The 12672-nt window shown below is 42.0% G+C and overlaps 1 protein-coding gene across 5 annotated transcripts in view; it reads right to left on the minus strand.

The window, feature by feature from the left end:
- CEP192 (centrosomal protein 192) overlaps window positions 1-12672 on the minus strand; it is a 71875-nt gene that overhangs the window by 9178 nt on the left and 50025 nt on the right. For all 5 annotated transcript variants that reach the window (XM_043443851.1, XM_043443850.1, XM_043443849.1 and 2 more), the window contains exons 33-40: window positions 10761-10911; window positions 8295-8470; window positions 7624-7747; window positions 6156-6261; window positions 5547-5751; window positions 4714-4793; window positions 3785-3880; window positions 124-243 (exon numbers count right to left, since the gene is read on the minus strand). In XM_043443851.1, coding sequence (XP_043299786.1) covers window positions 124-243; window positions 3785-3880; window positions 4714-4793; window positions 5547-5751; window positions 6156-6261; window positions 7624-7747; window positions 8295-8470; window positions 10761-10911 — 1058 coding nt within the window. The remainder of the gene's footprint in view (window positions 1-123; window positions 244-3784; window positions 3881-4713; window positions 4794-5546; window positions 5752-6155; window positions 6262-7623; window positions 7748-8294; window positions 8471-10760; window positions 10912-12672) is intronic.

The raw sequence follows: 12672 nt of genomic DNA on the forward strand, positions 1-12672 counted from the left end.
TTAATGGGATTATAATAAAACCAGGAACATACTTAGCTTTCTCAGGCCAGTTTTTGAGGCCAGTTTCACCTGGTGTCTTCAAAACACACCCAGTAATTTACTTAAATTCAGTGTAACACTCACATGTCCAGAGAGCTGGAATCTTAAGGTGTGCTTCAGGTGAGGCTCTTTAAGAGGGTGACATTCAACATCCCAAAACTGGGCATAGTCCCCTCTATCTCTGGGCAAAAACATGATGGAGACCTACAAACAACGCATCCAGGAGAGAAATTTAGACTCTGAACCTTACACACATGCACTCAGGTTACCAATTCGAAGTGTGGTATGAAAAAATTAAAGGGAAAAACTGTCTTTGTATTGATTAATTTTGCACTAATGGAAAAAGAATTTGAACGTTTTTAGTGGGCTTGTTACTGTACCTGTACCAGATCCAAGTATATTTTTCAAGTCAGGGAGCCCGATTCCTCCAGCTCTATCTTTCTTTCTCAAGACTGCTTTGGCTATCTGCAGTGTTTAGTGTCTCCAAACAAATTTAAAATTTTTTTTCTAGTTTTGTGAAAAATGCCATTGAATTTTGATAGGGATTGCACCTAATCTACAGATTGCCTTGGGTAGTACAGTCATTTTAACAATACTGATTCTTTCAATCCAAGAACACAGTATGTCTTTCTGTTTGCATCAGCTTCAATTTCTTTCATCAGCATCTCTTTCTTTTCAGAGGACAGGTCTTTTGCCTCTTAAGCAGGTTTATTCCTAAGTATTTTATTGTTTTTGACTCACTGGTGAATGGGATTATTTCCTCAGTTTTCCTTTCTGATAGTCTGTTCTCAGTGTACAGAAATGCAACAGATTTCTGTATGTTAATTTGGTATCCTACAACTTTACCAAATTCATTAATAAGCTCTGGTTTTCTGGTGGTGTCTTTAGGATTTCTTGTGTATAGCAAGATGTTCCAGTAAAACCCAAACGAACTTTTTGGCCAACCCAATATCCTGTCAAACAGAAACAGTGAGTTTTACTTCTTTTCCAATTTGGATCTCTTTTATTTCTTTTTCTTCTCTGATTCCCATCATTAGGACTTCCAAAACTATGCTGAATAAAAGTAGAGAGTGGTCATCCTTGTCTTGTTCCCAGCCTAAGAAAGAATGCTTTCAGCTTTTCAGTGTTGAGTATGATGTTACCTGTGAGTTTGTCATATGTGAACTTTATTATGTTGAGGTATGTTTCCTCTATGCCCACTTTCTGAAGAGTTTTTAATTATAAATGGATGTTGAATTTTGTTAAAACCTTTTTCTGCATCTATTGAGATAATCATACAGTTTTTATTCTTCAATTTGTTGATGTGGTATATCACATCAACAAATTATCATTTGCAGTCATTGAAAAACCCTTGCATCCCTGGGATAAATCCCACTTGATGGTGGTGTTTGATCCTTCCAATGTATTGTTGGATTCAGTTTGCTAGTGGTTTTTTTTGTTTTTTTTTTGACAATTTTTACACCTACATTCAGAGATATTGGTCTGTAATTTTCGCTTTTTGTGTGTGATTATCTTTGCCTGGTTTTGGTAACAGAGTGATGGTGGCCTTATAGCATGAGTTAGAAAGTGTTTCTTCCTCTGTATATTTTGGAACAGTTTTATAAGGATAAGTGCTAACTCTTCTCTAAATGTTTGGTAGAATTCACTACACTACAAGTCTACAGTAATCAAAATAGCATGGTACTGGTTCCAAAACAGACACATAGATAATGGAACAGGACAAAGAGACCAAAAATAAACCCCCATTTATGGACAATTAATCTGCAACAAGAGAGATAAGAACATAAAATGGAGGGAAAAAGTCTCTTCAAAAAAAAAAAAAAAAAGTCTCTTCAATAAGTGGTTCTGGGAAAACTGGACAGCTATTAGTAAATGTAAAAGAATAAAATTGGAACATTCTCTAACACCATATAAAAAATAAACTCAAAATGGATTAAAGACCAGAAACCATAAAACTCCTAGACACAGGCAGAAGACCCTCTGACATTGATTATAGCAGGTTTTTTTTTTTTTAAATCTGTCTCCTAAAGTAAAGGAAATAAAAGCAAAGTTAAACAAATGGGACCTAACTAAACTCATAAGCTTTTGCACAGCAAAGGAAACAATCAACAAAATGAAAAGACAACCTACTGAATGGAAGAAAATATTTTCAAATGATATGACCAGTAAGGAGTTAATATCCAACATATATAAATAGCTCACAGAACTCAAAAAATCAGGAGAAGAACTAAATATACATTCGTCCAAAGAGGAAATGCAAATGGCCAACAGGTATGTGAAAACATGCAAAACATTGCAAACCAGCAGGGAAATGAAAATCAAAACCACAAAGAGCTATCACCTCACAATTGTCAGGATGGCCATCACCAAGAAGAATACAAATAACAAATGTTGGCGAGAATGTGAAGAAAAGAGAACCCTTATGCACTGTTGGTGGGAATGTAAGTTGGGGCAGCCACTGTGGAAAACAATATAGAAATTTCTCAAAAAACAAAACTGAACTACCATATGACCCAGCAGGGCTTCCCTGGTGGTTCAGTGGAAAGAATCTGCCTACCAATGCAAGAGACATGGGTTCAATGTCTGGGTTGGGAAGATCCCCTGGAGAAGGAAATGGCAACCCACTCTGGTCTTCTTGCCTGGGAAATCCCATGGACAGAGGAGTCTAGAAGGCTACAGTCCATGGAGTTGCAAAAGAGTCAGACAACTTAGTGACTAAACAACAATAATAACCCAGCAATTCCAGTCCTGAGTATTTATTCAAAAATAAATACATAAATAAAACACTACTTTGAAAAGACAGATGCACCCTAATGTTCACAGAAGCACTATTTACAATTGCCTAGATATGGAAGTAACCTAAGTGGCCATCAACAAGTGAATGGATAAAGAAGGTATGGTATGTGTGTACACGTACACACACACAATGGAATATTAGTCAGGAAAAAGAATAAAATCATGCCATTTGCAGCAACATGGCTGGATTTAGGGGGCATTGTGCTAAGTGAAAAAAGTCAGAGAGAGAAAGACAAATACTGTATGATATCACTTACATATATGGACTCTAAGAAATGCAAGTAAAAAATAAGCAGACTCACAGATGTATGGAACAAACTAGCAGTCACTGGTGGGAAGAGGTGAGGGGCAATATAGGAGTAGAGGATTAAGAAGTACTAACTATTCAGGCATAAGATAAAGTATTGATAGAAGGATGTATTATACAACATGAGGAATATAGCCAATATTGTATAAAAACTACAAATGGATTATTATCTTTAAAAATTGTGAATCATTATATTACATACCTATAACTTATATAACATTGTATCATAATCCAAATAAAAGAAATAGAAATACATATGTTAAAATAGTGCAAATCCTTTAAAAAAGTTATTTTAGAGTGCAAGATCAGTGCTGATAGAACTTTTTGACTGGCTGGTTGACAAAACCACTGTCTGGATCAGTCCCCTGGAAGCATGTTCCCAGCACAGGCAACCGGGAGCCAGGTGACAAGCTCACACCAGATGAATGAGCACCAATCACACACCAAGCATGGTGTTGTCACCTAGCAAGCGTCCTGCCGCAGGAGCACAGTGCAGATTTGTGCCGCTGCCACTTTCGCAGGAGCCTGGCTATGAGCAGCACCATCCAGGTGGAGTGAACTCTTCTGGGTGGAAATGAGGCACTCCTGGCCAGTTGACACTGTGTTCCCACCAGACTGCTGTGAAAAGATGTCAGAACTCACCTTTTGGACACCATGGCCTTCCAGTACACCAGAAATAGGAGAACATCTGAATGCTGCATAAGTAGCTCTAAAAACATCTCCACTCTCATCAACTCCCTAAAAGATACCATTTAAACAATCAAATTAAAAAAAACAAAAAGTCAACAGATCAGTTCCACAGTGACACCATTGCTTTCACGGTCATCGAGGACAAACCTGTTTCCTGGAGACCAGGAGCACCCAGGCTCTGCTCACACCAGGCCTCATTGGACACAAACCGTCCTCCCACCCAACCGCAGTGCTCTATAACAGGCTGCACCCTTGTCGGAGGACTGCTGCTTCCTCAAGAACCCTGCTGAGTGTGCGTTCCAATACCCCCACGCAATAGCAGCACTTCATTTCCTGTCAGGGGGTCCAGCGCTATCTTTTGCACACATATTGTTAACATTATGGCTCAGAACCATGATGGTCACACCAAGAAGAGAGCAGAAAGGCCATACCACATGTGACAACGTGACCATGCATGCAGCTTATGCGGTGCCCACTGGCAGACACCACATGTGGGCACACAGGCTAAGACTCCCTGGCAAGCAAAGTTCAGCCCTGCCTCTAACACACAGCAGCACTCAGAACCAGGAGAAGGAAATGCACACACGTCTGGGATAAAATCTGTATATATTTTCAGGATAAAATTATATCAGATAAAAAACTGGGCTGAAGGAGACAGCACTAAACAAAGCAAGCACGTATTTTCACATACATTCTCTAGCCTGACTCTTAAAACCACCATGTGAACAAGACTGGGCAGGTTAGTTCCACCCACAGAAATAATAAAGTAAATGAAGCAGATTAACAAAAACCCAGTAATCTCAACCTATGGTCCTAATCCAGATTTTTAAACATCCTACATAAACATTAAAATGGGTATATTCAAGGCAATTATCACTGACCTTGACGTAAGGTGGGGCTAAAGATGACAGGTGCCACCTCACTTCCGTGTCACCGTGATTCTCAAGTTCCAGGTAATTTCCTATAAGGAACACATTTCACAACTCAAACTCTTTGAGAGGTAAGTAAGTAAACAAGCAGATCCCTATAATATGTGATAAATACTGTGACTACCTTACCATAGAGAAGAAATACAATCAGATCCCTTTGAGTCCAACAAAAAGGACACTATTTTCTAACCGTTCTGTTAGAACCTAACTTTCTAGGTTCTGTTTGACAGATGCTCTGTCTTGTATTTTGACATTATTTTTTAAGTACTGTTTGACAGAGGCCCTATCCTGTATTAAACCAAAGGGAAAAGTTACTAAGGGACTAAATCATGTTCTTCATCACATACTGAGGAAGCTCAGAGGAGCTTCATACAGCACTTCACTATTCTCAGGCCCTAGATGGAGGGCTAGGTTGGGGGTGGGGGGTGTTAGGGAGGGAGGCAGAGCAGGCAGGGAGGCCCAGAACCTGCAGTCACAGCCTAAGAGATGAGGCCTGGCTCCACCACCTTCCTCTCCTCTCTGGCCACTAACTTAGCAGCAGCTCTGGTCAAAGATCTAGTGAGAGTTGGGAAAGGATGGCTCTGACAAACAGTCTAAGCCTCCTAGAATAGAGAGAGTTACTAACGGCCTAGTTTCAGATTCCCCGAATCTGAGCTGGTCACTGAAACAATTTCCGAGAACTGCCGATTTTCTCTTGAAGTTAACACTGTCTCGAACTACAGTTAACTAGGAGCCGTTAGATCCCACGTATCAACATTTGAAGACGTAACCTTGTGATACAATACCTGAGGTCTCACCAGGTTCTGTTGGAGGAAAAGTAACTGTCTTGTTTCTTAGCTCAACTTTCGTGGAAGGTGGTTTTGTTGCTGGTTTTACCAGATTAACTGCAGGCTCGGTTTCTTGGGAAAGGATTCCAAGTGGGCTGGAGGTCAAATGAGTGAAAAGTTCTTCTTGGGTCAAGTCTTCTCGAATTTGAACCCTCACAATTTTCTGAAATGAGACAAAGTGACGTTATTGTTGTTTTTTTTTAATTCCTATTTTTTAATCATGGTAGACAAAAGTAATGCCAAACAACTGAAACACTGATGAATTCAGAAAGTAAAGTCTATTCAGATCCCAAAGTATTTGACTTGATCTTTTTTCCCAACTCCCCTCTTTTTCAAAGCAGAATTTTCAAGTTAATGGCGGCTTCCAGGCCCTACTCCCCACTGCTGCACCAGGAAACTTTCTCAGCTCACCAGTGGAAAAATCTGCACTAAGTGCTCTAGTTATATAAGCTGTTTGGGCTGAAAGGACCTCAATTTGATTTCTGGAATGTAAGTGCCATCAACAGGATTACAACACTTAAACTGCCAAAAAAATATTGATTAAAAAAAAAATTTTTTTTTAAGTACCTTCTGTCCATTGTCACAGTGTATATAGATCAAGCCACTCCACGGGAACATTGAATGTTTTGTGGATAAGGAGGAGTTGGGACTCACAAGAATTTGCATCTTACTCCTTAAAAGAAGAATTGAATACTGAGAACCAAGAATAGTGTAGACTGTAACAGCAGTAACCACAAGAGTTAAAACACTGCACCATCAATGACCACCAAGAGTTTCCCCACTGTTCAGAAAGAGCAGAGAACAGAGGTGAGCTCCCATGTGCATCTGATTTTATCTCAATCCCAGCTTGGTGACTGACAAAAAGCTGAGTGGTGTAAAGCCAAGAACCTGAGGGCAAAGCTCACGTGAAAATGGACCACACCACAGAAATGCATCTATACAGTAATTTGGACTAAATATTTCTGGAGAAAGACCACTACCGTGAATACTCTGTGAGCTGTCACTGTCACACAGAGTAACTGGAATGGGGGTGGGGAGAAGAGTGCTTCTCTGCTCCCGCAGTGGGTCAGGTTTCTGTGCTGACTGTGCTCAAGAGCTATGGGATGACAAAGACTGAAATGTGGAGTGTGACCAGATCTGTCACTTAAGAGACACTACCAGTTACAGGAGAGATCTATACCCACATCCAATACAGCTGAGCTAACAGCTCTACATGAAGGGCCATGCACAAGTTGCTGTGGACAACCTGCCCTGTCACCTCCAGTTTTTCACCCATTAAGAAGCAAATACTTAACTCACTGCTTTGGTCTCAGAAGCCTGTCTCTGTAGTGTCCCTAACCTTACCTCAACCCAGACTTGGCCAAATAAACTCTTTTGAAGTGCATATGCCATCATTTTGCAAAAGCAAAGAAAATAGATTCCAAGTTGCTCTCTTGCAAAGCTGCTATTGCAAAATGTGAAGCAACTTTCAGGTGTGCATATTCTATGCCAGTCGGGACTGTTCCCACGAAGTGGAGAGCTGAGGCTTACCCCACCAATAACCGTGCTGCACAGAGAGGGCAGCTGCTCATCACCACTCGGCCCCCCAAAGACTTCTTTTTAATCCTTTGTGGAAAACGGTTAGCTAGACTCTAGCTCAGACACAGCAGAAGTCAGGAAGCCATGTCTGTAAAATGGCAGAGTAAGCTGCCAGGCGCAAGGTGACAAGCCAGGACCACTGGGCTTTGGGGACCACCACCCTCACCCCGTGCATAGATGTATCCCATGCTGTAACTCTGTAGGCATAGCTGTGTCAGGAGATTCCACTCTAGGAATTCTCTCCCGCCTCTCAGCTCTTGACCCTCTTGGGCTGATACTGTAACTGGCAGTGGATGGGCCCCACCGCTAAGCAGTATGAGTCTTGAACTCAGTGTGTTCCCACAGAACCACGCACGGTGCTCTGTAGAGTCAGCACACTGCAAAATCCTACTGAGAAAGTTTAAATGGCCTATGAAGCATGTGAATAACACCTAGTGGACAAGGAGGTCATACTTACTCTGGTGCGATAAACCCATGTTGTGGAGTCACTGTAAGGCAGTGTGCTGGCCAGTACAGCTCAAATTTCAGCAATCTAATAGAATTATTTAAAATCTGGAAACGTCCAGTTTTTGCTGTATCACCTATGACAGCAGATAAAACGTTACTCACATTTAGCATTAATAATAAAGACCAAGATTAATAAATAGCAAAAACAAATCCTACATAAATATACTATAATATCAACTTATTTTGCTTTCTCAACTGCCCCTAACAGAAATTTCAAATTCCTGGTAAAGCAAGATCTTAATTCAGTCTTGGGAACTACAAAGATACTGAATAAGATCAATACTGAGCAAAGACAAAAAAGGAAACCTGGAAATTGTTACCCTTGTGTTATCTTGGGCACAGACATAGGTACTAGGACTTCTTCCTACTCTGGACCAATGGTACCAATGCTAAGGGTAAGAGGCCAAGTGTCAACTGAGTTCTCAGGGTGGGAGGGAGGGCTGGCAGGAGGAAGGGTCTGTTCATGGGAGCTTGGCCTGGGGTTGGTGGCCTCATGTCAGGACAACACTCTGGTCTTCCCTACAAGAAGCTCTTCCCTACAAGAGCTTTGTGCTTTGTGCACAAAGCAGGACAGCCCGGATCCAAGACAGAGTTTCGTCCTGCCGTTGGGGACACACTCACATGAAGGAGCAACCAAGACCAGGTGCTCAGGGTGGACAGACCACACTTTCTCCAAGGCCGAGTTATCCTGAGGTGGGTGAACAGCTTGTGAAAGAAGGGGAGAACCCTGAGGACCCTTCACTGGCAAAACATCCAAAGAAATGTTACCACCATGTGTCTCACAACTGCCAGATTCACTAGAGAGAAAAGAGATTAAAAATGATAAAAAGCAGATTGTGTCATATTTTTGTATTAATTACCCATAAAACTGAAAACAGATAAAACTACAAGTGGCATTATAAACTGTATATTTTTCAGCAAATAAAAATCCTTAACATTGGGTATTAAAGTAATGTATAAAAAATAAAGTTCAGTATAGGTTAAATATTGTGTGTGTGTGTGTGTGTGTGTGTAAGTGCTTAGTCACTCAGTCATGTCCAACTTTTTGCAACCCCATGGACTGCAACTGTAGCCCACCAGGCTCCTCTGTCAATTGGACTTCCCAGGCAGGAATCCTGGAGTGGGCTGCTCTTTCCTCCTCCAGATAATCTTCCAGACCTAGGGAATCAAACCCCCATCTCTGGTGTCTCCTGAATTGGCAGGCAAATTCTTTACCAATGAGTCACCAGGGAAGCCAGGTTAAATATTACTAATCTTCAATTAGAATACACAACAATTTCTTCCCTGCTGTAACTTCTGCATGCAATCTGAAGTATCTTAAAAGATTTACTACAAAAATGCCCAATATTGAGAATTTAAGAAAAACAACAAAACTCTTCATGTATCTTTAAGTGAATAATAAGAAGCAGCTTCACAATGCTAATAATACTAACGACTATAAGCACATTGCTGCCCGTGTCCGGGGTTCCAGGTTGTAGAGGAAGTGAAGGATGAGTCTGTGGATAAGTAGGTGCCCACAGGTGCTATGGGTACAGGCACAGGACCGGGGAGCAGCTCAAGGAACCAAATAGTGACAAGGGGACTGGTCCTGAATCCGAGTCCACCCTGAAACACGTGAGTAAGAGGGAAAAGGACACTCCTTCCTCAGAGTGGAAAGATAACTACAGAACGGAGAAAGAAAAGTGAAATCAGAAAATCACCAGTCAGCAGCCAAGACAGGAATAACATGGGTCAGGAAGCCATTCATCCTCCCTGGGCAAACGAAGTCTGGCAAGGTACAAGATCATCTACCATCTCTAAGTCACTTGCTGTAACACTCCTTCAAGATATTTATTAACTAACCTTACAATAGAGAAACTTGGCAAACACCATTTCAACAAAGTGATAAGAATCTTCCCAGTAGTGGGACAGCCAGCACTGCTCAGGACCACTGACGCTGCGCCGAGAAACAAATAGCATCACTCTGTGTGTCCTGAAGTTGACACTGAAATTAAGACTATTTCATTAAGTAATTGGCCTGCACTCTGTAAGAACAGCAAGGTCCCTGGCCTATGGCCTACTTTACCCCTTTTACCAGGAAAGCACAGGAGAAATAAAGAAAGATGGCTTGGTCAAATCACCTGTCATCTTGAAAATGCAAGATCCCACAGCAAACGCACTCAGGTCCTTACCTACAAAAGGCCTGACACAGGCAGCACCTGGTCTGTCTCCCATCGTCCGTGGTAAAGAAATATGAAACTTACTAATTTATGTGGCACAGTTGTTTGAAAAGATTCATACAGGTTACATAATTATCAAAGTATGAAATACTTTTCATGATCAAACTAGTTTCCTCCTGTGTCACATATCAATCCAGAACTTATGGATGTGGTGTTAAACCTGAGCTAGAGGGGAGAGCTGATGCTGCAAAGGTGACCAGGGATAGTCCCAGGTTCTCCTTGTTTCACCCCAAGTCAGCACCAAAGCTTCACTCTGGATAATGCCTTTGACTCTGTAGATCTTACTTGCTAAACAACCTTGTGTCTTCTCAGTGGTGAAAAGAAGACCAAGGAACTCTCTTTACTGAAAGGGAGCAAAGGGACAAGATAACCAAACACGTGTAATCTCAGATTCTGGACCAAAGAGGAAGTGGAAAGAGGCAGTGTCCTTTCTGTTGTTTGCCTTAGCTACACAGGGCACCACTGGGGAACTGGCAGGTACATGGGGAATCCACAGACCAGACGGTGGTCCTGGATCACGTCAGCGTCCTAACCTCGACAAGTCTGCCATGGCTATGAGGAGGTTAATTTGCAGCAAATTCAGGGCTGACTGGTCACCATGCCTGTGACTCAATCCTAAATACAGTGCCACATGTACATAAAGGAAAATAATAAAATGTTATCAACCGGGGAATTTCTGTACAGACAGTGTATGGAAGTTCTCTATACTATTTTTAAACTTTTCTGTAAGTTTGGAATTATTTCAATTTAAAAATAAAGCTGAAATAAACATTTCGAGACAAAAACCACAAAGTACAAGGGAAAGGATCAGCTCTACTATGAATTAAATAATCTTGAAATCTGGTGAAAGATGTTTTGTTAGTTTTACCTTTTGAATTCCAAGCTAGATTTGGCAGAAGGTGGAAGAAATTCTCTGCTGGAAATGGAATCTCTAAATTCTCCAATTACTGAAAGTATGATTTTACGCATGTTTCCATAAAAGAGCTGGATGTCACTGGGCCGCTGGGGAAGGTCATACACTGAAACAGAAAATAACGTGTGAAATACATGAATCTTCACACAATCACACCATTTACATATATTCTTGTACTTTCTTAGTTGGGGTCAGGTGACATTCAGATTTTGACCCTACAGATCAGCATCGATGACTTGCAGCCCAGGTTCTGTCCTGGACTTGGGTGACAACAGCACCAGCGCTCCATGGTGAGCTGTAACCACCTCCTTCCCCGCCCTGAACTGCAGCCTTCCCCTCCTGTAACATGAACAACAAGCGTCCTGCCCCCTGACATAAATTACCCTGCTCGGTTTCTGCAGCGCTCAGAGGCAGCACTGCCTCACTCCAGGAAGCGGCATCTGCAGCGTGGATCTGAGAGACCGCCTCGGAGACACTTAACCTCATCAAATCCAGAAACCAGGTAGTGTCAGCATAATTGCATGTATTGAGACTGATCAGACAGTTTATCTAGAGATAAACCCGTCTGAATGAACGCATACATACAAGAAATTTCAGAGAACATGCCTGTATTCTACATATAAATTAAATATTAAGAATTATATATTTTTTAAAATGAAACTTCAGAAAGAACACAGGAAGTACAAATTAAAATTTATATTAAGATATCTCGACTATAAAAGCCTAATTGTGAAATTATTTGCCACAATCATTACACATTTTGCAAAAGATCACTATGAATGCTTATCACAGTAATATGCTCAAACAAATGTTTTTCAAAACAATCATGTAAAAAGTTCAACTGCAACATTCTCATGGGGATCCACTATACCAATTAACACAAAACCAAGTGGGCTGCGTTCCCCCTCCACCTGGGCAGCGTGCACAGCACCTCCAGGAGGCCAGTACACCCTGGGGTACATCCTGGTGACCGAGGACCCACCTGAAGCCCCCACTCAGCCCCACTGCAGGGGGGCTCAGGAGGTTACCTGAGCGCTCGGCTGGGTTTGTCAGCATGACCCTTAACACGTCCCCTTCCAAATGCTTGCACACCAGCTCCCTCTGCCATAACACACCTCCCCAGGCACCATGGTGCACATCTTCTCTTCCTCACAACCGCTCCCCGCTCTCTCAGCAAGGCACACTTCTTGAAGCCCCTGAGCCCTACAAAGGGTCTCTGTCAGAACTTTCCTGCGGCACTTCCCCACCTGTCCTTGGTCTTTTAGCCCCCAGAGGCCAGAATGCCCACACGTTCCACCCCTGTGACCGTGCCCTGTACTCCCCACCCACCAAGTCCATCCAATCAGTCCTGTGGCTGAGCTGAGAGCTGCAGACACACATGGCCCCGTTCTCATCGGGGCTCACTGCTGCTGCACCATGGCGTCCAGGGCACAGTCAGGTTAACCCTGCCACATGGCTTCTTCCATCCTCTGAGGAGGGACACGCAAGGTGAAGCTTGGAGGAGCTGAGTTGAGAGAGGTGGGCTATGAAATGAGGTTCAGCTCCAAATTTGAGACTCTTTCCAGCCGTTTTCAATCTTTCCACTCTTTGTAACTAACCCACCCTTGAAGCAGATGATCTAGACTCCCAATCTGCCTGAAAGGTCATAAACTACTCTCTGTCACCTCTACACAGGAATAAATACCCTTTCCTTTATCATTTCCCACTTCAGAAGGAGTACGCACTTCATCATTAAAAAACTAGAAAATAAAAGTTTGGGGAAAAGACAAAACTGCCTGAAATTCTACCAGCAGAATATAACCATTCTCAGTATTTTGGTGTGTATACTCCTGCAATTTTACCCACTTAACTATAAATATTATTTTTA

This window comes from Cervus canadensis, chromosome 23, assembly GCF_019320065.1.
Source record: "Cervus canadensis isolate Bull #8, Minnesota chromosome 23, ASM1932006v1, whole genome shotgun sequence".
Taxonomy (NCBI): domain Eukaryota; kingdom Metazoa; phylum Chordata; class Mammalia; order Artiodactyla; family Cervidae; genus Cervus; species Cervus canadensis.